This window comes from Haliotis rubra, unplaced genomic scaffold, assembly GCF_003918875.1.
Source record: "Haliotis rubra isolate DU_JTF1 unplaced genomic scaffold, ASM391887v1 Scf344, whole genome shotgun sequence".
NCBI classification, from domain to species: Eukaryota; Metazoa; Mollusca; class Gastropoda; order Lepetellida; family Haliotidae; genus Haliotis; species Haliotis rubra.
In genome coordinates, this window is record NW_025767018.1 from 224,676 (window position 1) to 252,589 (window position 27,914).

At 41.4% G+C, this 27,914-nt stretch overlaps 1 protein-coding gene and 1 long non-coding RNA gene across 2 annotated transcripts in view; one reads left to right on the plus strand and one right to left on the minus strand.

Moving 5' to 3' along the window:
- Nucleotides 1–251: 251 nt before the first annotated feature.
- LOC124284756 lies at nt 252–27,519 on the plus strand. Its single transcript, XR_006900638.1, has 3 exons — nt 252–340; nt 21,121–21,124; nt 27,491–27,519. It is a non-coding gene; the product is annotated as an uncharacterized LOC124284756 (long non-coding RNA).
- Nucleotides 2,736–27,914, minus strand: part of LOC124284754 (TRPL translocation defect protein 14-like) — a 45,626-nt gene continuing 20,447 nt past the window's right edge. The window contains exons 3-12 of the mRNA XM_046720857.1: nt 27,230–27,267; nt 25,684–25,721; nt 24,849–24,983; nt 9,395–9,594; nt 9,187–9,264; nt 8,073–8,168; nt 7,436–7,532; nt 7,146–7,237; nt 5,063–5,178; nt 2,736–3,569 (exon numbers count right to left, since the gene is read on the minus strand). Coding sequence (XP_046576813.1) covers nt 3,383–3,569; nt 5,063–5,178; nt 7,146–7,237; nt 7,436–7,532; nt 8,073–8,168; nt 9,187–9,264; nt 9,395–9,594; nt 24,849–24,983; nt 25,684–25,721; nt 27,230–27,267 — 1,077 coding nt within the window. The 3' untranslated portion in view covers nt 2,736–3,382. The remainder of the gene's footprint in view (nt 3,570–5,062; nt 5,179–7,145; nt 7,238–7,435; nt 7,533–8,072; nt 8,169–9,186; nt 9,265–9,394; nt 9,595–24,848; nt 24,984–25,683; nt 25,722–27,229; nt 27,268–27,914) is intronic.

The window sequence follows — 27,914 nt, forward strand, 5'->3', positions numbered from 1 at the left end:
TACCAAACATAACCAGAAAAATTTGATCAATGATGCTAACCAATTATTTTGATGATTGATCGGTTGTAATGAACCAATCATCAATTATGAGATTTTATCCAATTCCCAACACTACTGAGGACACCAGAAATGGGCTTCACACATTGTACCCATGTGGGGAATTGAACCTCGGGCTTCGTCGGGATGAGCCAATGCCTAGACCACAAGGCTACCTCGCAGAAATTGTTCTGATTTCTTGATAAAACTGGTTTTGGTGAAGTGGTCCCATCAACCAACATCAAAGAAATACAGTGAATACAAAATTGATTGCTTTTCTTCTCACGTTATTATCCTGAGTCAGGTATAGATACTTCTTTCAAAACCTTCATTTCTAACTGTATCAAAACATTCACGAAAATCAGACTGACTGACTGACTGAGTTTGGTTTTACGCCGCTTTCAGCAATATTCCAGCAACAGCACGGTGGGGGACACCAGAAATGGGCTTCACACATTGTACCCATGTGGGGATTCGAACCCGGGTCTTCGGCGTGACGAGCCAACGCTTTAACCATTAGGCTACCCCACCACCCCCACGAAAATCAGAAATGAAAATATGCCATTATGTTTATGTACATGATAAATATATATAAGTTCAATTTTGATCAGTAATAAACATCTTTGTTCAGACCAATGGAAAAACTCCCTAATTTTGTTGCAAAAAATAGAAAAAACGTAGTGGTTTTCATGGATGAATATATTTTTTAACATTTTCTGGGGCAATAAAAATAAATGCCATAAATCAACAAGGAGATTTAAAACAATATTGATTATTCTAACTTTTTTATAAAAAAATATTTGTAAAACTATGTGACAAATGAATACTGTTTATCACTTTTCATATTAATGTAAATTTAGTAAAATAATTCTACAGAAAAAAGATGGCCATTGTTTCAGTTAGGACCACACCAACTACCTCTTTTCACTATTGTACAGGGTGAACTGTGTCTACAATACATCATTATGTGCTGGAGCTATTCATGGGTGAGTGAGTGAGTGGGTGAGTGAGTGAGTGGGTGGGTGGGTGTGTGTTTGGGTGAGTGAGTGAGTTAGTTTAGACTTTCTTAGGAAGAAAGACTTCTATCAGACTAATTTGAACCAAAAATTGGCTCCAAAACAAAAAGCTTCAATGAGAACTGGTTCGGTTCTAGCCATAGGTAACCGTGTCAGCTCTACAATCAGGCAGGCTGTCGAAACCGGATTATTTCTGCAGTCCTGACGAGTGCCGGTTTAGACAACTTCCACTGTATTACAACTGGGGTCGTATTTTAGACAGTAATAAAACGTTATCAATTTCTTTTGTCCTAACAACAGCATTTCAAGAATGTTTCCAAACTCAGGGGTGGAAATAACCCATTGCCCGATGCACGAGTCCAGTGTTTTTTTCTGTCAGGCAAGCAAATTTGTATATCACACTGTACCGGTGTCCAGTTGATATTCCAACGTTAATTATGTTATTTATTTAAAAAATCAACAAGAAAATGGCTGGTATAGTGGACAAATTATCAGGGCGAGTGATTTACATGTGCCACTGTACCAGAGTACACTAACAATTTTAAAGTTATTTCCACCCCTGTACAGTATCATGAAGGGACGAAACTGATTTGTTTTGATGTATTTAGGAATGTAACATTTTCTCAACACCTCATTCCAATCTTGTTCTTTAACACAAATTCAGCCTATACGTTAACAGAATACATTCTATGACAAAACACACATCGTTCAGTATAACACGACATAAATCATGTGACATAAAGAAAGCATTAGCAAACCTCTCATCTGAAATGATACACGAACATCATGATATTCTGTTCACCACACAATATATAGGTCATCTGATTATTGAAGTCAAGCACCTTTGAAGGACAAAAGACCTGTTTTAGGTCTGTTCTGAATCATTCATGAGTAGGCCCGTAAGTCACCTTAACATTGAAACAAAACACTTTCAATTTCAACATTGTTTAAGTACTAAAACAAGGCCAGACGTCTTATGAATCCATTGACTCCAAAATATTTTAATGTGAAAAATAAAACAATGAAACTAATTATATATATTTCCCCTAAACAATAAAAAGCAAATTGTTTAAAAACATTTACTGTCACTACCGATATATACATAAATTATTTAAAATGCTTTAAATTAAAACTTGTGAAAATATTTGATAAAAATTTCAAAACACATTGAATAAAAAAAATAACTATTGAGGATTCCTGTCAATGAAATTTTCCACCTACATGTATTTCAATCCCATTTCCTCCCGCACCAAAGTTTTCCCACCTATCAACATTTTGAAGAAAATATATAAAAAATATATTTGGTAGTGGACTTCTTCCAGTTATCTTTGGTCAATGAATGAATTTTTAGGCCCTAAATCTGTAAACGTAAAACACTGAAAATATTAGAGTCCTAACCCAAAATATACCCCAATTCAATACAGACATCGATTTTCTTCCCAAAACAGAAATACAGCCATATTCTCCCATCATCTTCTGTTCCTGTTGCCAAAACCCACATCACTCACACAAAACATCGGGCGGTGGGTTGCCTAGTGGTTACAGCGTTTGCTCATCACATCGAAGACCCGGGTTTGATTCCCCACATGGGTACAATGGGTGAAGCCCATTTCTGGTGTCCCCCGCCGTGATATTGCTGGAATATTGCTAAAAGCGGCGTTAAACCTTATTCACTCACACGCCAAAATAAATTTAGCTAAACCTGTAGAGGTTTCCAATTCTTTGAAGAGAATCGTCCTTGGGGTACATATATGCATATTCTGAGGCTGAAAATGTCGCGTAACAGTTGTATCAATGTTTTAATAAAAATATTGTACAATAAATAACAATTTTTTTTTATCTATTATACGGCCCCCACCACGTGGAGTTACCTCCCTGCTACCCACCTTGGACGATCTCTATGAAAAAGAATTGTTCAGTCTGAGCAACCACATGGTCTATGGCCATTTATTGATCAAGTGTGTGAGTGAGTTTTAGTTTTAGGCAATATTCCAGCAATATCAGGCCGGGGGACACCAGAAATGGGCTTCACACATTGTACCCATGTGGGGAATCAAACCCGGGTCTTTGGCGTGACGAGCGAACACTTTAACCACTAGGCAACCCCACCGCTCAAAGTGAGTTGCAACAGCTGGTGTTACCAAATTAATTTTATGACAACATTAACGCACATAATGATGCTAAACAGGAATCTCGACAAGGGCAGATTGTGTATGATACAATTCATATCTTGTTGAACTTGGGTGTTTTAGTGTATCGTTTCAGCCTTACGGGTTCTCATTACAAGTTTTGGCCAATCGGAACACAGACCACATTACTTAGAAAACCAATCACTCGTCTTCATCTTTTGACAAGTCCAGTTCTTTTTTGTTTCGGGAGAACTCGTCCTTGAGTGACAGGTTGAACATGGAAAACATAGGGTCGTCCGTCACCTCTTTCTCTATTTTTAAAAATTTAGGTACATCTAAACGCCCTGCTGACGTAGTGTAGGTCTCCAGAAGGATCAACCCTCGGCATCTGCAACAAACAGAATATGTAATGAGTGAGTTTAGTTTTACGCCACTTTACAATATTCCAGCAATATCGCAGCAGGGGACACCAGAAATGGGCTTCACAGATTGTACCCATTTGGGGAATCGAACCTGGATCTTTGGTGTGACGAGTGAACGCTTTAACCTCTGGGCTACCCCACCACCCAACAAACATGTTTAATATCGTGTTTGAGATTATTGCACATATACACCAGTGTACGTGTGTATGTGCATTGACTAATGCAAGTTTCCTATACCTAGCCCATGACCATGACAATGTTTTTTAAAATCAATACCCCAACCAGACACAGTATCTTGACTCCAAGCTGACCTGTTCTAGTTTAATTCCAAAGAGAGTGAGTGAGTGAGCATGGTTTTACACCACTTTTAGCAAAATTCCAGCAACATCACGGTGGGGGACACCAGAAATGGGCTTCACATATTGTACCCATGTGGGGAATCGAACCCAGGTCTTCTGCATGACAAGCGGACGCTTTAACCACTAGGCTACCCCATGACCCCTCTTAATTCAAAAGCTGACTGCAAGGCAGAGGAACAACAAGCACCATATTCATTTTACAGCCTTTTGTTATGCTACGTCGAGGACTGCAACCAATATACATCCACAAGAAGATGTTGCTTGCAAAATATCACACTGCAGCATTATTTCGCTAAATGATGTATCTTCCTTTGTCTTCATGATAAATTAAGCAATCAGTGAAGCTATGTTAATGATTTATTTACTAATAAGGATTGACATCAACATACTTGTTTTAGGGAAGTAGTTTCAGTTAAAGCAAAAATGGCATTCTCATACTGCATAAATGTGCATGCAGGATTAGGGTTTAAACATGAGTAAAGTTACTTCATAAATAAACATAGTAAACATTAGGGGTGTCACGATTCACTATCACTTCGATGCGATGTGATTATTGATTTAATTTGTTCCATTCGATTCACCAAAGCTGAGGACAAAGTCAAATTTGTTGTAATATCAGTTTAATTTGGCAAACTTTGGAAAAATTGCCACAATGCACAATTAGAACACTGTCAAGACAAGTTGTCAACAAATACTCACTGAACAAGTGATCATGAAATTAAGTTTCAGTCACGAACTCTGGTGTCAAGTGTTCATTGTGACTGTAATGTCACTGTAAGTCATTTGGAATGATCATGTTCTGTGCAAGGAATTTTCACTTGAAAGACATGCCCTCTGGGCACTTACAATGTCTCCAGCAGTGGAGCATACCCTCTCACTGGCCACACTTGTAGCAGCGAATTTTCAACATAATTTCTTACGATTTCAGGTGAAATAAACTCTCAGTATTAGAAAGTAAGTACTTTATGAATCGAATCGAAATGGATGCATTTGAAATCGAGATCGAATCGTACATTTTTCGATTCAATTTTCAATGAACCGAACCGAATCGTGACACCCCTAGTAAACATGACTCCAAAACACAAATTTCAAGAGCTTACTTTTCGGGACACGGTTCGTCGTACACGTCCAGCTGGAAGTACTGGTTCTGGTATAGGAAACAGTGACGCTTCTTGTACACCGTGGCATGCTTGTCATCACGCTGTGCCAGCAGAATCTGAAACATGGCGGCAGTGGTAACAGTTGAGTTAGTGGCCTTAATGACACTTGGAACAGTATTCCATTCATATCATTTATTCTCAAAACTAAAACATCAAACTGCAGATCTGTATTTCTGTACAATCGTACACATCAGATGTAAAGTTCCCTCTGTGTAGCGATGTCTATCCCTACCAAGGCAAGGAGCTTGTCATAAGCCTATACCCAATGTGAATAACTTGATTCTAAATGAGGCTACAATATTGGGAGCGAGTTTAGTTTTACGCCACACTCAGCAATATTCCAGCTATATGGCGGTACAATATCAGAGAATCACATGGGGACAATATCCATGAAGAAGTTATTTCTGCAGAGCTAAGTGTATTCTGAAGACTATTAGGAAACCGTTATGATGTGTTTGTCGAATACCCACATCACAGCATATCAGCTTAATCTTGAATGAAAACCTGAAGTGAAGCTGTTTCAGACATTTACCACACTGGCGAAACCCCATTCTCTTCCCACAGAGGTTACTCCTATCATATCTTACTACGTAACCTCTGTTCTTATACGGCCCTTTCATGGTGTGAGTGTTCAAGACTCGTGATTGGAGGCAATCAGATTTAGTTGTGCAATCAGCGACGTTGTTTCAAAAGTGATCATTCGCATGGCCTCGGTAATTTCTGTATGCTTCGAGGAAAACTAAACTTCTTCCCCTGGGCGATGCGCAAACGTTTCTTCTAGACAGAACTAAGTCATGTTATGGCGGATCAGTGGCGTCTCCATCGCCCTCGTTGACAACGGACAAGCTAGCCATTAAACGTCTTGTGTGTAACATCAACACAAGTCCCCGGGGATATTTGTGGTCCCACATTTGCTTGTGTTAGTCAAGTTGAATCTAAGTCGATGTAACACGTGTTCTGAATGGATAGAAAGAAGGGAGATAATTCGTGTTGCGATCTTTTGCCACTAGGGGATTTTACGAGAACCGGGAAATATGGCCGTATTAGAACAGAGGTTCGTAGGAAGATATGACAAGTAACCTCTGTGGAAAGAGAATGGCAAAACCCATAAGCTTGGTATTATGCTGACAGTACTGAGATTTAACCCTACAGACACACATTTCTGGCATGCCAAAGGTATGCAACTTGACACAGTGAATTGGGGCTCCGTAGACGACTACACCATCCATTGTGCCTACTGACGGTTGAATCCAATCCAATATGCAGGATATACCTTGCCAATGACAGATATATTTTACATTTTACAAACAAGAACTAGTGTATAGCTATGAACAAGCTGCTGTATGTGACACATACGTCTGTAAATAATCAACTCTGGACCAAGACAATCCAGTGATCAACAGCATGAGCATCTATCTCAGGGGTTCATTTTTTTTTTAAAAAGCCACTTGCCACAGGGAAAGTGACTTTAAGAAAGTAACTTGTCCTGACTAATTATCCACTTGCCCTGATCTTATGACATAATTATGATGATGTAATTATGAAAGAAGAAATCAACATCGTATTTGATGCTAATGTTTACTGGAATTTTTATTGAAAAGTGATAAATAGCAAAGAAAGATAACTCTACTTTGATATCATTGCGAAATTTAATAGCTACATTTTGAGCAGATATGAAATTAAATCAAAGTTTATTTGCAGTTTGAAACCATAAGTGGAAATTATATAGTAGCCCACGCACAAGTAAGATACCATTATTTGATTGCCCGAAATGAAAACTGACTTGCCCCGGGCGTCGGGCGATGGGATTTTTGAACCCCTGTATCTACATAACTGTGATACGATGACATGTGCCAACCAAGTCAGCGACACCGAGCCTGACCACCCGATCCCGTTAGTCGCCTCTTACAACAAGCATGGGTTGCTGAAGACCAATTCTAAGCCGGATGTCCAAGGATGATGAGTGAGTGAAAGAGATTGGTTTATAAGTATTCTAGGAATAAGGTGTATTATGAAACTGTACCTCATAATCCTTGGCAGATATTGGCATCCTTAACTCCACACTCTGCTTGTTGATCTCGGGCCGCCGGATCGTGTGAGTGTACGTCCAGTTAGCTAGGGACGGAGACAAACAGCGGTGAGGCAAGATTATCAGATAGGAATATATCAGGTGAATCCATTGTGTGGGATTCCAGTGTATGTTTGGCAGCAAGATAATGAAAGGATTATACATGCAACTAAAGATTTTGACTTTGTTTTCACAAAACGTGAGGTGTCTGACAGGAATGTGTGACTTTGTGAAGTGACAGTTACCGTCTTGTCCCCGGCGTCGGAGCCGTGCCTGCATCTTCCTGCTGGGAGTGACCAGGTAGTCATGGACAACCGTGAACGTCTGGTGGTGTGGGAAATCCTGGAACAGGGGAACAATCTTTAAAAGTGCAATCAGTTCATATGAGTTGGAATAATGTTGAAATCTTTTTTACTGACTGACTGAGTTTGGTTTTACACCGCTTTTAGCAATATTCCAGCAACATCACGGCGGGGGACACCAGAAATGGGCTTCACACATTGTACCCATGTGGGGATTCGAACCCGGGTCTTCGGCGTGACGAGCCAACGCTTTAACCATTAGGCTACCCCACCGCCCCGAAATCTTTTTGAAGTCGAAGTCGACTGCCTTCATAACTGGAGAAACATCAAATCTTTCCCTTTGCCAAATGACTCCTGCAGATTGTGTTACTGCAGAGTGAGTGAGTGAGTGAGTGAGTATGTATGTATGGTTTTAGGCTGCTTTTAGCAATATTCCAGCAATATCACGGCGGGGGGACACCAGAAGTGGGCTTCACACATTGTACCCATGGAGGGAATCAAACCCAGGTCTTCAGTGTGATGAGCGAACATGTTACTGCTGAGTGTGTTACTGCTGATGAATAAGTCTGATATCGCTTACGTCGGCTCCAGGCAGACGTGACACCAGGAACTTCCTCTTCCTACTGTCTGCAGCGAGTCGGTCGTCTGCATCAATACCCATCCTGTTACACACAGCCTGTAGAGACAGGAGGAAACAGTACCGTCACATACCAACCTTTAACATCATAATGTGCTCATTCTTTGGTTCGATCAATTATACTCTCTCGACTCGACTATTGCAACAGTTTGCACTTTGGCATCAGTTCAACTCAACTTCAGAAACTTAAAAAATTACAGAACTCAGCAGCACGCATCGTCTGCCTCAAGTCCAAGAAAGATCATATCACACCTTCACTGATGTCTCTACACTGGTTGCCTGTCAAATTCCGGATTGACTTCAAGATTCTATGTATCACTTTCAAAACTCTACATGGACAAACACCTGAATACCTCTCGAGTCTTCTGTGTCAGTACATTCCAACCCGACCATTACGATCCCAGAATCACCAGCTACTTGTCATTCCTAAAGTTCGACTCTCATCCTATGGGAAAAGATCATTCCAACACGCAGCCGCCAGTCTCTGGAACAACTTGCCCACTCACATCAAGAATGCTGAATCTTTGGACACATTTAAATCGTCTCTAAAAACCCACTTTTTTCGTCTTGCCTATCACTAGACTTTCTATGTTCAATTGTCTCTCTGTAAATAGTTTTACCTATTTTCTTTTCTCCTATAGTATTGTAGCCATGAGCGGGTATTAGTACCTGGATGTAGCGCTATATAAATACCCACATTATTATTATTATTATTATAACACATACTGTCACATTACATCAATAATAAAGCAGACTGTAGATAATCAAGTCTGGACCAGACAACCCTGTGATTATTCCGATCGGCCTGTATTTACAATGAGGTCATCACAGTTCGAGCTTGGAGAATACAACAAATCATAAAGTTGATTCTCTTATTTCACAAACTGTTGAAACTAAGAGTCTGGCCACCTGGACCATCGAGTTGCATCTAACAACCAGAATAAGTTGCTAGGTGAACACTCTTCCACAAATTCCCATTGGGCGTCCATTGTGGAAGGTTGACATACAAAGATGCTCCAGAATTCCAACTTTTCAAAAATTAAATTTGAAAACTTACTGCTATCATCATGGTCAGCTTCGTCTCAAAGTCCACCGTGTTGTCAATGACATCATAGTACGGATGTCCAACCCAAGCCTGGAAAAGCAAACAGCATTGTTACCATGGTTACTGCATCATGAGCCACATGAAAACACACATTATGATACAAGTATGACACACATGCTTTAGCTGTGACACACACATACTTTAGCTGTGACACACATACATTAGCGGTGATGCTGTCCAGTTGCCGAGCACCCTCAAGATCCTCATGCCGTGTCTTGTGTCCGGCAACTGTGTAGAAGTCCTCAGCTCCCTTAGCTGCAGACACCATGTGTATAATCTGGTTGTAACGGTTGTCCCGGATGTCAATCTCGTTCCATTCGTTCAGCTGCTTCATCCTCTCCCAGTCTTTTTTTTCCAGGTCTAAAGGAAAAGCCATGTCATACAGTGGAAACCTGATAAGTAAAATTCCAAGGGACTCGCCAAAATTGTTTACTTATCAGGTATTTTACTTATCCAAACCTACAAAAATCTGCAAATGACAACCATATGCATGTATATATGTATGCATATGTATCAATGAACCACTTATCAGGGCTGGCTTCCAGTTGTCAGTGTATTGTTAACTGCATGATGCCAGCGAGCTGTAAGTAGGATGTTTGTTTAACTGGAGACTGACACGTGCCCCTCATGTCGGATTAAGTGGTGATCGCTAATTTAGTTATCCAGTCTCTTTTGTTAAGTAATTTACTTCCAGGGACTGTGAGAATACGTTTAGTTAAGCGGTATTGTTTACTTATCCAAGTTTAGTTAACAGGACTCTAATAGTCATAATTAATGAAGAAATTTGCCGGGACCAAGGAAAAGTGTTTACTTCCTCAAAGCGAGGTCGATGTCGTTATGTTAAAGTATGGGAGTTCGATCGACTGTCGTCTTTACTAAATTGATAGCTTTGAAGCGGGACAAAATCTCTTTAGTTAAGCGGTCTTTCCTTAGGCGGTTTCCACTGTATATTTATCAGGGATTCCAAGCTGAATGCAACATGCAGACAAAGAAAATTTTGTTCTATGGTTATTTTTAACTTAATCACTTAAAATTATGTGAGTATGATTTTACGCTGCTTTTAGCAATATTCCAGCAATATCTCGACTACTCTCTCCCATGTGCCCTTAAAAGCTCAGACACAATTGACATTTTTAAGTCCAGACTTAAAACCCACCTTTTCTCAGTATATTATGTATAACTTCATCTGTAAATATTCCAGTGTTAATATTCTGTTGCGCTTTGAGCATGCCTTAGGTGTGGAAGGGGTGCATTATAAATATGCATTTATTTTTACTATTATTATTACTACCCATCGCCTCACACTTAGAATGTAAAATTAAACATTAGTGAGTGAGTACAGTTCAAGCAATATTCCAGTGGGCACAACAGAAATGAGTTTCACACAAATCAGCCCAGGTCTGACATGACCACATTTAGAGATGCCAACCCTCGATCTAAAGAAAGTGAAGTCCAAGCACTAAAAGTTTGCGGTGAGCACATGGTCGGCTCCGCCATTTTGTTTCACTTACATACGGGTTATGACATGCATTCGGAAAAAAATTGTGAAAACTTCATCATCAAGAACACGCAATATACACAATCGACACCCAAAAGATCATACGCTTAGCTTCTGAATGCTTTTACCGGTGTCAACTCAAATAAAATACCTGTGACTTACAAAATTGTATAGCGTAACCAATTTTCAGAATGGAAAATTTTAATATGAATAGTATATTTATATACTATCCTATCTCACGATTTGCACTTCTCTCTCTTGCTTCGACGCTGAGTGGAACGAATGAGAACTTTTCCTGTAGGCCTCTCTTGTCCATATGCCCGTGTTCCCCAGGCTGCCCTCCTTATAGGACAGGTCCCTAGTCCCCGGCTAAGCGTGCAACACGTTCCCCTGTCTACCCACACGTGACTACCTCAGAGTGATCATTTTCTTCTTGGAGCCAATTACAGTTATACGTAACCGTCGTAATCTTAGTAGAGGGGAGGCTGAGTGGGCATCCATCTTGTGAGATAGGATAAGTATGTAATTTTTAGAGTAAAATTGTTATTTTATACTTATCCTGACTCATGCTTATTGCTTGTCTTCTTCTTCTTGCGAACATAGTGGAACACGTGTATCTCCCAATTGAAGTTCCCTTCAATAAAGAAATCACTAATTAGTACTCACCACGAGTTACCTCCCTTGCCCAAGCGCGGGAATGAGGGCGCCACCTCAACCCATGTGCCTCACTCTCTCCTCATATACTGAGCCCAACACTTGAATTTCCAGGGAAATCCAAAGTGTTATGTGGGGAGGATGGGAGGGCTTACCTCATGAGTCAGGATAAGTATAAAATATCAATTTTACTCTAAAAATTACATATTTTTCCTTATCCTGACTCATGCTTATTGCTTGTAGAATCCGACGGAGAGGAGGTGGGAATATATAATACTTTGGATTTTAATAATTAGTGATTTGAACTGTGAAGATTGTAATAACCCTATGGAAACTTCATAAAGGCACTGAACTGATGAATTCCTGCTGCTAACTTATCCGCTGCCACATAAAGGTTATTACAATTTACTTATTATGATAAAAGTATATATAACATTAATACAATGCTTAAGACTAATAGACTTAAGCTTGTTAATATGATAGCATAAACTCCTTAGAGTTTGTTAGCTAAAATACTTTTATGATATAAACATAGTACTGAGCTTAAGATATGATTAAACTTAAGCTAAATATATAATAGCAAAAACTCCTTAGAGTTTATTAGCTAATATACTTTATGATATGAGTATAGTACTGTGCTTAAGATATAATTAACTTAAGCTACCTAAATAGCCAAAACAACTCCGTAGAGTTTGTTAGCTAATACATTTTATAATGTAACCATAATGCTTAAGATCTGATGAAACTTAAGCTAAATATATAATAGCAAAAACTCTTCAGAGTTTGTTAGCTAATATACTTATATGATATAACATAGTACTGAGCTTAAGATATGAATAAACTTAAGCTACGTATACAATAGCAAAAACCTCCGTAGAGTTTGTTAGCTAATACATTTTATAATGTACCCATAATGCTTAAGATATGATGAAACTTAAGCTAAATATATAATAGCAAAAAAACTCTTTAGAGTTTGTTAGCTAATATACTTATATGATATAAACATAGTACTGAGCTTAAGATATGAATTAACTTAAGCTACATATATAATAGCAAAGACTCCGAAGAGTTTGTTAACTAATACATGTTATAATATAACCATGATGCTTAAGATATGATGAAACTTAAGCTAAATATATAATAGCAAAAAACTCTTGAGAGTTTGTTAGCTAATATACTTATATGATATAAACATAGTACTGAGCTTAAGATATGAATAGCTAATACATAATAGCAAAAACTCCGTAGAGTTTGTTAGCTAATACTTGTTATAATGTAACCATAATGCTTAAGATATGATGAAACTTAAGCTAAATATATAATAGCAAAAACTCTTGAGAGTTTGTTAGCTAATATACTTATATGATATAAACATAGTACTGAGCTTAAGATATGAATAAACTTAAGCTTCATATATAATAGCAACAACTCCGTAGAGTTTGTTAGCTAATATATTTTATGCTATGAGTATAGTACTGTGCTTAAGATATAATTAACTTAAGCTACATATATAATAGCAAAAACTCTGTAGAGTTTGTTAGCTAATACATTATAATGAAACCATAGAACTGAGCTTAAGATATGATAAACTTAAGCTAAATATATAATAACAAACTCCGTAGAGTTGTTAGCTTATATATAGTATGATTTAAAAACCATAGTACTGAGCTTAAGATAATAAATTAAACTTAAGCAAAATATATAGATAGCATGTATCTATTAGTACTGTTATCATAAGTATAAAATCAACAAGATAGACTTATCTTCTCCGTGGAACTGTCAACTGTTGAGCGAGGACCATGGGACCGAAATGGTGGATACCTGAGACGTCCTTGGTGGTGATATCTCTCAGATAGTGGTTGGCAAACACCATATCGGATCTCCAGAAACATCCCTCCATTATGGTATTCAACGAGCAATTCCCATGTAGAGCGAGAGTTGAGGCTAGCGGTCTAATTTCGTGAGGATTAGAAGCTCTTGGAGGGTCGAGTCCTGCAGCCTTGTAGGCTCGTAGTATGACAGTTCTGATCCAGATAGAAATCGTAGTACGCGAGACTTCTGTCTGCAAAGCTGTAGATATAGGGATAAACAATCTCTTGAATTTCCCTCTGGACTGTTTGGATCGTTGGAGATATATTTTCAGTGCACTACTGGACATAGTGATAAATCCATCGTATCATGCAGTTCAAGAATGGATGAGAGAGCTGGGACATGGAATAATCTGTCTGGTTGACCTGGCAGGTTTTTTTTGGTGTGTTTTGTTTTTTTCGCTATAAAATCCCAGCGAAGTCCCAGATGAGCGATGTATGAGTATCATCAAAGCGTGTTCTCTCGTAATCCAAAGCGTGAATCTCAGACATCCTGGCGGCAGTAGCTAATGCTAACAGGAATAAGGTTTTGTGGGTCAGTGATTCAAACGATGTAGATAACAATGGCTCATAAGCCTCGCTCGTGAGGTGTTGGAGCACTATATTTAGATCCCAGGCTGGATCTTGAAACTTCCGTTTTCTGATCTTCCAATCAGAACGCTCGTATTAAAGCGAGTAACTCCGGTGTTATTGTCAACTTGACGCCCGTTCTCATAGTTATGACAGAACTTATAGCTGCAAGATATGTGGACAAGGATGAGCCTTTTAGATTCTTAGTTTGACGTAGATAACATAAGAAATCTGCCACTTGAGGATGTGTAGCATATCTGGCTGAAAATCCTTTCTTAGCAGCGTAATTGACAAAACTGTGCCATTTGTCATTGTAAAAGTTACGAGTTGAGTTACGTAGTGCAAGCGTGACCGCTTTAGCCGCTCTGGCAGAATAACCCCTCTTATTCAGACATGCCTTGATACAATCCATGCGTGAAGTTGGAATGCTTCTGGTGTTTCGTGCACTTGTTTAGTGAGCGGATGTATCAATAGATTGGTGCGTTGTGGGAGCTAAAGAATTGGTTTTCCCGATTTCTTGTATGAGATCTGGAAACCAAGTTCTCGCTAGCCAGTAGGGCGTGACGAAATCAGATGGAGGCTCTGCATTTGACTGATTTTCTGTAAGACTTCCTTAATGCGCCCGTTGCCCCTGCGATTTTGCAGATTTCCCTTTTGACGTAGCTGAAGACCTGGGGGTTCGAAGTGTACGTGATGATATGGACGCTTTCCTAGTCTTAGACTGAGAAGACGGCAGGTCTTGAGATGCCGGTCGCTTCTTGGACATAGCGGACTGCATCCCACGCTTATCCCCCGAGGAAAACTCAGGCATGCCACCAGCCGGTGGCGGGTCGTCAGTCAACAGTTGACCAGGAATATTAGCTTCTTATCTATTAGCCATGACTGAAGATTGTTTGCGATATTTATCTGCCTTCCGTCTAAAAACGGAACATAAATATTTATCAAAGGCAGAAATTGGTAAATTAATACATAATTTACAACGAGAAACAAAAGAACATGGAGTAATGCAACTAGGGCATTATAAATGTGGATCAGTAGCGGAATAACGTAGTTTACAATCTGTGCAGATTCTCATTGACGTAAACTACTGAACAATCACGGCGAACCGTGAATAAACAGCAGAAACACAATTAATAATCAATGCAATTTGAATAAGGATACTAGTTACACCTCTATACTAAGTATAAGAGGTACTAAACTAAAAGGATATAGTGTGTTGGGAGACACAGGCGCTCTCACGACCAGCTCACTCGGCGAAGAAGGAGAGAGTGAGGCACATGGGTTGAGGTGGCGCCCTCGTTCCCGCGCTTGGGCAAGGGAGGTAACTCGTGGTGAGTACTAATTAGTGATTTCTTTATTGAAGGGAACTTCAATTGGGAGATACACGTGTTCCACTATGTTCGCAAGAAGAAGAAGACAAGCAATAAGCAAAAGTCAGGATAAGGAAAAATATATAAATATACAATTTATATTAAAATTTTCAAATTTTTAAACTTATCCTATCTCACGATTTGCACTTATCCCATGGTTGGACGTCGAGTCACAGCTTACCCTAAGTCAAAAGGCACTGACAGCATTATATACTGTATAGGCTAATGACAACCGTAGCTAGCAATGAACAAGGCAGGCCGGATCCGACTAGCATGGTACCTATACCAGTGATGTAGTGATGGGTTCTCCTGAACCTCTTGGCATACTAGGCATCATCGCTCCCATGGAGTGGGTGCTCCTGAGCAATGTGGCGTTCGGCCCGAGGATCCGACTAGCATAGTACCTATACTAGTGATGGGTTCTTCTGAACCTCTTGGCATACTAGGCATCATCGCTCCCATGGAGTGGGTGCTCCTGAGCAATGTGGCATTTGGCCCCAGGATCTGACTAGCATAGTACCTATACCAGTGATGTAGTGATGGGTTCTCGTGAACCCCTTGGCTAACAAGGCATCATCGCTCCCATGGAGTGGGTGCTCCTCAGCAATGTGGCGTTCGGCCCGAGGATCCGACTAGCATAGTACCTATACTAGTGATGGGTTCTTCTGAACCTCTTGGCTTACTAGGCATCATCGCTCCCAAAGAGTGGGTGCTGCTGAGCGATGTGGTTTCGGTTGCAGGATCCGACGAGCATAGTAACTATACTAGTGATGGGTTCTCATTAACCCCTTGGCTTACTAGGCACCATCGCTCCCATGGAGTGGGTGCTCCTAAGCAATGTGGTGTTCAGCAGCAACCCACGCATACGCAAGAAAACGCAACTAGGCAAGTCACCTTGCTTCGCCACGATTTATCAGAGTACCCCTGTAATTACGATTATTAATTGGGCCCGCACCTGCTTCGAGACAGCCCCCCAGGACCCCATCACAAAGAGGGGAAAAGGAAACTGAATCGTAAAAACTCACAAGTTTAACGTTCAGTACCAAAACAACACCACATGACTTCCACTACTTATCACAGTTAGGTCACAACGGTGTGCTAAGGTACTTAGTAGCTAGAACGTAACGAAATCCATTAGGAAATCGGGAAGGACTCACTACACTGACGTGATTGCTCCATGGAGTAGAGGTCAGCAAGCAAGATTGTCGAACACTTCTACATCCGTGCGTAGGGAGCAACGACAAGGTAGGCCCATAACTACCAAGGTCACTACGTGTTATGGTTAGTTCGAACCCATTGACTTACTAAGCACAATTGCTCCCAGGGACGGGACTCCCGAGCAATGTGGTGTTCAGTCACTACCTTCACAAAAGTGAAAGGACGCAGCTTAGTGAGTGTAATCAGTCGCATTACCACGATTTCCAAGGTACCCCCGTAATAAAAGTCTAATGACTAGTATCGGGCCAGCCCCTGCTTCGAAACAACCCCCACAGACACCGTCCTGAGGATGGTGAAAGGGTAATTGAATCGGAAAACTCACAATTTTAACGTTCAGTACCACAACATCATCTTATGACTTCCACTACTTACCACAGTAAGATCACATAGATGTGTATAGGTACTTAGGAGCATGAACGCTATGAAGTGTAACACTTCGGGAATGACTCACTTCACTAATGTAATTACTCCACAGAGCAGACGACAGTAAGTGAGGTGGCGACTCTCCAAGGATGCAAATTAAATTGAGAGGAGAAATAAAATTCCCAAAAGAATCGAAGACACAAATCAGAAATAAAATTCAGAATTTTATTCAGATTGTACACAAAGCAGAAATGATCGCAACTGGTGATCATCTGCGCTGAAGCTGACGGTTGTCCTGAGTGGCGAACAGGTCTACCTCTGGTCGTGATAACAGGTAGATCTTCGATTGGAATATCAGAGGCAGTTGTTTCCACTCCGTGAGTTATGGACGTTTGAGACGTGACAGGGCATCGGCAATGACATTCCTCATCCTGGGAATGTGTCGGGCTCTGGCCACTGTGTTGAGAGAACCGATCAGATGATAAATCGAAACATCAACTGAAGCAGAGCTGATGATCCTGTCGACCCCTGATGGTTTATGTACAAAATTACCATCGAAATGTCTGATTGAATCAGTATATGCCCAATGCCGAACGGCGAGAATGACAGTGCTGATTCGTTGATATGAAGGGCCCTTTCTCCAGATGGAGAAAGTGAGCTCCCCAGCTTGACAGATGCGTGGACGAACAGGTGTGGAGTCGGTATGAAGGGCACCATAGAGACTCCAACGCAAACATTACACTTGTTGAGCCACCAATGAAAGACTGAATGTACTTGTGCGGGAAGACGAATCAACTCGCTGGGGTTGTCGTCCCGGATGTATGGGCACAGAAACATCTGAAGAGGGCGAAGCTGCAGCTGGCCCCTGTAAGTCAGCGCTTGTGCCGACATCAACCACCCTAATAACTTCTGCCACTGGCGAAAAGTTGTGGGTTGGACCAGCACTAGTGGTGCGTTGCACTGAATCTTGTCCCCGCCTCTCCTGTGGCACAAACATCATGACCTGTTGTGTTAAATATTGTTCCAATAAAATGAAATCACCAGGTCGGTGTTACCTCCAATTTCTCCAAATTCATCAGCCATCCTAATTGCGGGAGCAACTTGATGATGAACTGCCTGTGGAGAGGAAGGACGACTGGATCCTGCTGGGCTTGAACACAGTCGTTGATATGGTTCTCCAATGTCACGCCTCGACAATGCAGGTAGCTTGTTATCGGATTGGGTATCTGAGTAAAAAGCCACGGGGCTGTACATATGCCAAACAGCAGGACCCTCCATTGGTATCAATGACGCCCCTTGAAAGTAAATCGAAGATACTTCCGATAGTCTGGATGTATCGGGATGTGAAGGTAGGTCCCTGGGTGTTTCTGTCTGTCACCCTTGATAAGCAGTCTCTCTCTGACACACCCCTTTCGACTGGCTGTCGAAATCCCGACACAATCACTCTTACCGGGAATGGCACCGTTCATTGTTACTAGCATTTAAAGGCTGGACTTGATATCCGATTCTTGGGACCAAGACAAGTCTGCAAGGGCACTTCAAAGTCACTCTAATCATCAAAATTCCGGTCAACAAACGGTAGTCCGCCATTTGCAAACGTTACACACAAGTGACAAAAAACCGGACAACACGGTCTATGACACATTTGGCATAGGCTCTGATAGGCTGGTAAGATGCGCAGTGTTGGAAAAAACACGAGTGGTGAATCGCCCAATTCATGAATAAGCTCAATTGCTGGGAAGGTCCGAGGAATGGATTATTGACGAATGCTGATAGTTCGATGAATGCTGATAATTCAGTGATCTTGAAGGGCCAGGTGAACTGGTTCGGCAATAGGAAGCGGTTCGGCCTGGCGAAGCGGTACGAGTTGGGCTGGTAAATCGGTTCAAGGTAGTGTGATATGATCTGAATCAGTCTGTGATCTGGATCAGCGTTGTGAGCTGGATCGTGACTGTGATCTGGATCGGTTCGGTAATCCGAAACGTTTAAATGATCTCAGTCGATGGAGAGATCTAGAACGATCAGATGAACCGGTGAGGCGACGTGAAATGTTCCGGCTGAGGTGAATTGGTTCAATGAGGTGAATCGTTTCGGTGAAGAGAGCCGTTACGTTGCGGCTAGCCGTTTCAGTCCTGTGAATCAAATCGATGATGTGAACCGTTTCGGCGATAAGACACAGTCTTAATATTATCGCGAATTGAGTCGATGTCGTAATCCACATACGCCGTGGCGAAACGGTTCGGTCTGATGAATCCATTTGGTATGGCGAACCGATTCGGTGTGCTGAATCGGTTCAGCGATTTGACGATGTAGATCGGCTGTGTGAGTCAGCTGGCAACACAGAGCGGTTTGATGAGGTGGAACGACGAGTAGACATCTGATGATGCGCCAATAAAATCATCACCATCCGACATGGGAATCTCCAGACGACGAGCAGTTAATACTGGGGACTAGGGACCTGCCCTATAAGGAGAGCAGCCTGGGAAACAACCCACACATGACGAAAGTGGAACTGAGGGAAGTATATGGACATTACGAGGGCCTATCAGGAAAAGTTCTCATTCAGCAAGAAGAAGAATGATCACTCTGAGGTAGTCGCACGCAAGGGACCTGTCCTAGAGAAAACACGTGCAAATCGGAAAAGTGAGATAGGATAAGTTTTATAAAGGATAAGTTTTAAAAAAAATAATTCTAAAACATCTGAGTTTTTTAAAGGGCAAGTTTACACGAAAATTAACCATTTTGTCTTGCACTTTTTCATCATAAAAAGTGTTTGTCAAGTTGTTTTATAGCCAAAACAGTACAGATATCAGAAGTAACTAATTTATTTTTTGCATTATATCGATTCAAATTTTCCACATTAACCGAGAGTTCTATGTCCACAATAAACACACCATGGCTTATGCCCCTTGGAAATGACGTCATCGGTGCCAGACCGATAAACGAATGACGTTGTTAGACCCATTTCACGTTGTGCAGGTATAGGTGTGGTTCTAGTGTCTCGATCCGCACGCTACTGTTTTAATCCAGCTGTTGCCTGGCCGTCAGCTGGCTATGTGGTCAGTTCCACACTTTGATGACGTTGCAGTTTGAAGAAACGTATACATTGTACAAACAGTGTTACCATGTAACCAAATTGTAAAACATTTAACCTGAGTCGGTCCTTCAACAGTATCGTTTTTCACAAAAACTAAAATGTTTATGCACTACATCTAGCTTGCCATCGGTGAATGAGTCGGCATTCTACGTTTGTTACTTAATTCCTACATAAATCGTAAATATATGTGCCACCTCTTCCCACCTATCGATACCATATCCAAATCCATCACGAAAAAAAGTGCAATTGGCAGTTTTTAATTCTGTTTGAAATTTGGTTTTCTATGACATCATTCGCTCTCTGTAAGGCACGTATACTGAAAATTACATGCATCGTAAATCTGGCAAGTTTTGTCACATTACGAAATACACACAGTAAATGTCAAAGTGAATTTTCAGTCATATTGCAGAGTGTTTATAAAATCACGTCACACATACTATTACACGAATCCCTGAATTCCTCATACAGTTCAAAATAAAATGACAAATGGTCTTTGTCACCAATACCAAATGTTTCAGTGAAATCTAACAAAACATATCAGATGCCACGCTGGGAAAGGACCACTTGTTTGAAATGTAAACAAAGTCGAATTCAGATTTCACTCATTGTATCTGTTCGCCTACTTTTGTTGCATACACTTGCTCAGTAGTTATAGGCCATGCATGGGAAAAGTATTGTAGCAAGCGATAGTTAAATAAAATAGGTGTATTCCAATGATGTCCGAGATTCATCACAACATATTATAGTTTCTGAAAGCTTGACGCCATGACTGATGAAAAAAATCACGCACACCGACGATGGAAGTTCTCCTCATTTCTGACTATTTCCCTTGGCCACAATGAAAACAAAAAGAAAATAGAACCAGCAGATTGTCAGAATGTTTCGGACTACTTACATGTCACATTTATGTATATACGTTGCTTGAAACAACGAAATTGCCCGTAGAAATATCCGGTGTACTCGTGTCAGTGAACACGCCATTTTGAGAATGTCGCTTCCGATAGTGATGTCATACGTACGTCAACATTGTTACACATATTTGGTATTTTCATTGACGTGAGGTTATGAATGAAAATATACCCGATCAATCTGTCCGGCTGCTTACATTTTTTAGTTCTTATGCATCTTTCGTATTTTCACAAACTTTTCTCACATGATTAATTTCTCACAGTATTATTATCTTTTGATTTGGGACAAGACAGGAGACCAGTCTAAAATCAAGTGGCACCAATTGCGTCATAATCAAAGGGCGGTAACTCTGGCCTGTTTAGCTCGGCAAACAAGGACCGCATAACATTTCAGCACTTATTTTGAGGGTTATACTTTCATTGTAAGAAAAATGAGTGTATAATTTCAAACATTGATATAAAATGATTAAAATATTTCATTTTGTTTCACATAAGAATAAATGTGATTTTATCGTGTACACTTCCCCTTTAAAGACAGCAGATGTTGTATGTGAAAACTGGAGTAACTCAGCCAAATCGGAGTGGTTGGCATCTCTGTATCTATGTAAACCACAAAGCATCCTCTGAAACTGCAACTTCTTCCTGTTTACTGGGAGTGAGATCCAAGTTGCAATATTTAAACCATTACATAATGCCCTCTCAATGATCACCATGAATACTATACTCACAAGCAGACCCATCCATCACTCCTCTATCACAGATCACCATGAACACTCTACTCACAAGCAGACCCATCCATCACGCCTCTATCACAGATCACCATGAACACTCCACTCACAAGCAGACCCATCCATCACGCCTCTATCACAGATCACCATGAACACTCCACTCACAAGCAGACCCATCCATCACGCCTCTATCACAGATCATCATGAACACTGTACTCACAAGCAGACCCATCCATCACGCCTCTATCACAGATCATCATGAACACTGTACTCACAAGCAGACCCATCCATCACGCCTCTATCACAGATCATCATGAATACTGTACTCACAAGCAGACCCATCCATCACGCCTCTATCACAGATCATCATGAACACTCTACTCACAAGCAGACCCATCCATCACGCCTCTATCACAGATCACCATGAACACTCTACTCACAAGCAGACCCATCCATCACGCCTCTATCACAGATCATCAGGAATACTGTACTCACAAGCAGACCCACCCATCCATCATCAGTGAATCTATCACAGATCATCAGGAATACTGTACTCACAAGCAGACCCATCCATCACGCCTCTATCACAGATCATCAGGAATACTGTACTCACAAGCAGACCCATCCATCACGCCTCTATCACAGATCATCAGGAATACTGTACTCACAAGCAGACCCATCCATCACGCCTCTATCACAGATCATCAGGAATACTGTACTCACAAGCAGACCCATCCATCACCTCTATCACAGATCATCATGAATACTGTACTCACAAGCAGACCCATCCATCACGCCTCTATCACAGATCATCAGGAACACTGTACTCACAAGCAGACCCATCCATCACTTATCACAGATCATCAGGAACACTGTACTCACAAGCAGACCCATCCATCACTTCTATCACAGATCATCAGGAACACTGTACTTCACAAGCAGACCCATCCATCACGCTTCTATCACAGATCATCAGGAACACTGTACTCACAAGCAGACCCATCCATCACGCCTCCATCTATCACAGATCATCATGAATACTGTACATCAGGAAGCAGACTCACAAGCAGACCCATCCATCACGCTTATCACAGATCATCAGGAACACTGTACTCACAAGCAGACCCATCCATCACGCTTATCACAGATCATCAGGAACACTGTACTCACAAGCAGACCCATCCATCACGCCTCTATCACAGATCATCATGAACACTGTACTCACAAGCAGACCCATCCATCACGCCTCTATCACAGATCATCAGGAACACTGTACTCACAAGCAGACCCATCCATCACGCCTCTATCACAGATCATCAGGAATACTGTACTCACAAGCAGACCCATCCATCACGCCTCTATCACAGATCATCAGGAACACTGTACTCACAAGCAGACCCATCCATCACGCCTCTATCACAGATCATCATGAACACTGTACTCACAAGCAGACCCATCCATCACGCCTCTATCACAGATCATCAGGAATACTGTACTCACAAGCAGACCCATCCATCACGCCTCTATCACAGATCATCAGGAATACTGTACTCACAAGCAGACCCATCCATCACGCCTCTATCACAGATCATCAGGAACACTGTACTCACAAGCAGACCCATCCATCACTCCTCTATCACAGATCATCATGAACACTGTACTCACAAGCAGACCCATCCATCACGCCTCTATCACAGATCATCAGGAATACTGTACTCACAAGCAGACCCATCCATCACGCCTCTATCACAGATCATCAGGAACACTGTACTCACAAGCAGACCCATCCATCAATTTCACATCACAGATCATCAGGAATACTGTACTCACAAGCAGACCCATCCATCACGCCTCTATCACAGATCATCAGGAACATTGAACACTGTACTCACAAGCAGATCATCCATCCATCAGACCCATCCATCTATCACAGATCATCAGGAATACTGTACTCACAAGCAGACCCATCCATCACGCCTCTATCACAGATCATCAGGAACATTGTACTCACAAGCAGACCCATCCATCACGCCTCTATCACAGATCATCATGAACACTGTACTCACAAGCAGACCCATCCATCCATCATGCCTCTATCACAGATCATCATGAATACTCTACTCACAAGCAGACCCATCCATCACGCCTCTATCACAGATCATCAGGAATACTGTACTCACAAGCAGACCCATCCATCACGCCTCTATCACAGATCATCAGGAACACTGTACTCACAAGCAGACCCATCCATCACTTTCTATCACAAGCAGATCATCATGAAACACTGTACTCACAAGCAGACCCATCCATCATGCCTCTATCACAGATCATCATGAATACTCTACTCACAAGCAGACCCATCCATCACGCCTCTATCACAGATCATCAGGAACACTGTACTCACAAGCAGACCCATCCATCACGCCTCTATCACAGATCATCATGAACACTGTACTCACAAGCAGACCCATCCATCATGCCTCTATCACAGATCATCATGAACACTGTACTCACAAGCAGACCCATCCATCATGCCTCTATCACAGATCATCATGAATACTGTACTCACAAGCAGACCCATCATCAATGCCTCTATCACAGATCATCAGGAACACTGGTACTCACAAGCAGACCCATCCATCACGACTTCTATCACAGATCACCATGAACACTGTACTCACAAGCAGACCCATCCATCACAAGCCTCTATCACAGATCATCATGAATACTCTACTCACAAGCAGACCCATCCATCACGCCTCTATCACAGATCATCAGGAATACTGGTACTCACAAGCAGACCCATCCATCACGCCTCTATCACAGATCATCAGGAACACTGTACTCACAAGCAGACCCATCCATCAGACTTCTATCACAGATCATCAGGAACACTGTACTCACAAGCAGACCATCCATCATGCCTCTATCACAGATCATCAGAGAATACTACTCACAAGCAGACCCATCCATCACGCCTCTATCACAGATCATCAGGAACACTGTACTCACAAGCAGACCCATCCATCACGCCTCTATCACAGATCATCAGGAACACTGTACTCACAAGCAGACCCATCCATCACGTCTATCACAGATCATCATGAACACTGTACTCACAAGCAGACCCATCCATCACGCCTCTATCACAGATCATCATGAATACTCTACTCACAAGCAGACCCATCCATCACGCCTCTATCACAGATCATCAGGAATACTGTACTCACAAGCAGACCCATCCATCACGCCTCTATCACAGATCATCAGGAATACTCTACTCACAAGCAGACCCATCCATCACGCCTCTATCACAGATCATCATGAATACTCTACTCACAAGCAGACCCATCCATCACGCCTCTATCACAGATCATCAGGACGTTCCTCTTGGCCAACATGGACTTTGCCAGCTGGATATAGGTGTTCTCGATCTGCATCATGGTACGGATGATGTTCTCCTGCAGCTTGAAAACTGAAGCACAACAAAGAGGATGGTAAAAACAGACCAGTAAATACATGTGTGTGTGTGTGTGTGTGTGTGTGCCCAGTGTGTGTTTCCAAAATCAACATCATGAGTGAGTGAGTGAGTTTAGTTTCACCCGCTCCAAAACCAACATCATGAGTGAGTGAGTGAGTTTAGTTTCACGCCGCACTCAGCAATGTTCCAGCTATATGGCAGCTGGCTATAAGTGATCGAATCTGGACCAGACAATCCAAAACCAACATCAAGAGTGAGTGAGTGAGTTTAGTTTCAGGCCTCACTCAGCAATATTCCAGTTATATGGCAGCAGTCTGTAAATAATCGAGTCTGGACCAGACAATCCAGTGATGAGCATCATGAGCATCGATCTACCCAAATGTGATATGATGATATTTGTAAACCAAATCAGCGACCACACAAACCTATTAGTTGCCTCTAACGACAAGCCCCCGTGAAGATCCAGGTTAGAATGAACCTCTAGTAACCTATGCTTGTCACTCACTCTAACGATAGACATGGGTTGCTGAAGATCAATTCTAACCTGGATCTTCACAGGTTTACTGACAAGTGAAGCAGGTGGAAAGTCTGACGTTGATCACTTCATCATGTACAATGGACAGCTCATTCCTCTTTTTAAATTGTTTCAAAAACTACTTTTTCTTCCAATTATAGTTTCATTGCTGTCACTTACTTTCTTCGTTCTGGAGATCTGGAAATGTCACGCCACCACTGAAGAAATAAAACATCAAAATAAGAAGTAAAAAATGTCAGGATGGCGACAAAAAATATAAATTAATTTCACTTGACATGACGGATTTGTCTAAAGTACCTTGATGAGGTTTCACTGAATGTTTGTCAGTAAAATATTACTTAAAGTTTAACTCTTGACAAAGTATTTGACAAACTTCTACACTCTCATGTCAGGATGGTTTCATCGTAACATCATATCAGTGAGCTGGTTATGACAATGCCTTGAACACTATTTCAGCGATAGTTTTGTTTGATTGTCGTTTAACGCCACACTCAGCAATTTTCCAGCTATATGTTGGCGGTCTGTAAAGTACCAAGTCTGGACCAGACAACAGGGGTGGAAATAACCCATTGCCCGACGTCCGAGTCCAGTGTTTTTTTTCTGTTGGGCAAGCAAATTTGTATATCACACTGTACCGGTGTTCAGTTGACTTTCCAATGTTAATTATGTTGTTTATTAAAAAAATCAACAAGAAAATGGCCGGTCTAGTGGGAAAATTGTCAGGGCAAGTGATTTTACATGTGTCACTGAGTACACAAGCAATTTTAAAGTTATTTCCACCCCTGGACAATCAAGTAATCAACTGCATGAGCAAGCCTGACTAACCGATCCCGTTAGTCGCCTCTTACGACAAACATGGGTTGCTGAAGATCAATTCTAACCAATCGTCGAAGTCTGCATTCTAGTTATACGACAGCCTGTTAGCTGAATCGGAAGAAAAACCAAAGAGATAGAGGTTTTCGTTGTTTACAACTTTAGAGAAACGAACAATTATGGGTATGGAACTGACAAACCTAAAACCTTAATTCGGCAAACAAGACTGGGCCCACAATCACATGGTGCTGCTCTGCCTAAAAGACACAACTCTTCACAGCAAATTGCTGTGCCTTAAACAACTGGTCCTTTTCGGCCAGTCTTTATAGAATCTTTAGAATCATCCGTAACATGAGTGACAGTGGCTCATGAATACTTTTGAAAAACAGATTATTTCCTCAAAGCTGTTATAAATGTGAACCAAAGCTGTTAGTATTGTCAGAGAAACTTCTTCTTTCTACCTTCACCCTTACAACCATCCAGGCAACAGACAACAGTATTTGGTGTCCTCATATAAAAGACCGCCTCTGTGGTGTAGTGGTTAGAGCGTCCGCCCGGAGAGCGGAAGGTCGCGGGTTCGATCCCCGACCGCGTCATACCAAAAGACGTTAATATATGGTACTTGTTGGTCCCTGCCTGGCGCTCGGCATTAACAGGTACAACAAGGACTGGTCGGTTCGGAGTCAGTATAATGTGTCTGAGTGGGGTATTCATGATTCACTGCGGCATGGTATCTCAGTGGCCTAGCACTATAAAACCAGCTAAGTCTGGGCTAGTACAAGCAGCCTCACATACATACACACGCGCATGCACGTCGTCATATGAGCGAAATATTCTCAAGCACAACGTTAAATCTAATTTCACCTCACATCAACTCATATAAAGGCCTTACCTCAAGAAGATCATTGCCGCCTCGGGACACCGGAAAACCTGAACAGAGAAAATATCATTTGATACTGACTTTGATGCAGGTCACAGGTCACAGGTCACAGGTCAGAAGTCAACACAGGGAGGTCAAGGACAGGACCAGTACTAGCGCAGGTCAGAGGTCAAACAAGGAAGATCAATACTACATGAAGTAACTAGGTTTGCCGTGTGTGATAATTTGTGGAGGACACAGTTCATTACTATAATTAATTTGTCATGGCAGGAGGTGGGGTAGCCTAATGGTTAAAGCGTTCGCTCATCACACTGAAGACCCGGGGTCGATTCCCAACATTTATGTGTGAAACCCATTTCTGGTGTCCCCTGCCGTGATATTGGTGGAATATTTAAAAGCGGGTCAAAACTAAACTCACACACACACTCCAATATTCAGATTTATGAACAGATCAAACTTTCAGGACCTATATTTTTTTCCCACACGTTTTGCTATCTATGAACATGATAGGTGATTAAAATTGCTAATTATTGCTCAAACTTTAGGCATACATCAACAACATTCTAGCAACACCTTGTAGATACAATCCACACAGCGAAAAGCATGAAACAGAATCAGCCATTCTAATTAAATCATGAGGCCTGAAATTCTATTAACATGATTAACATTATAACATTTAGTGGAAGCCGCGGTGGCT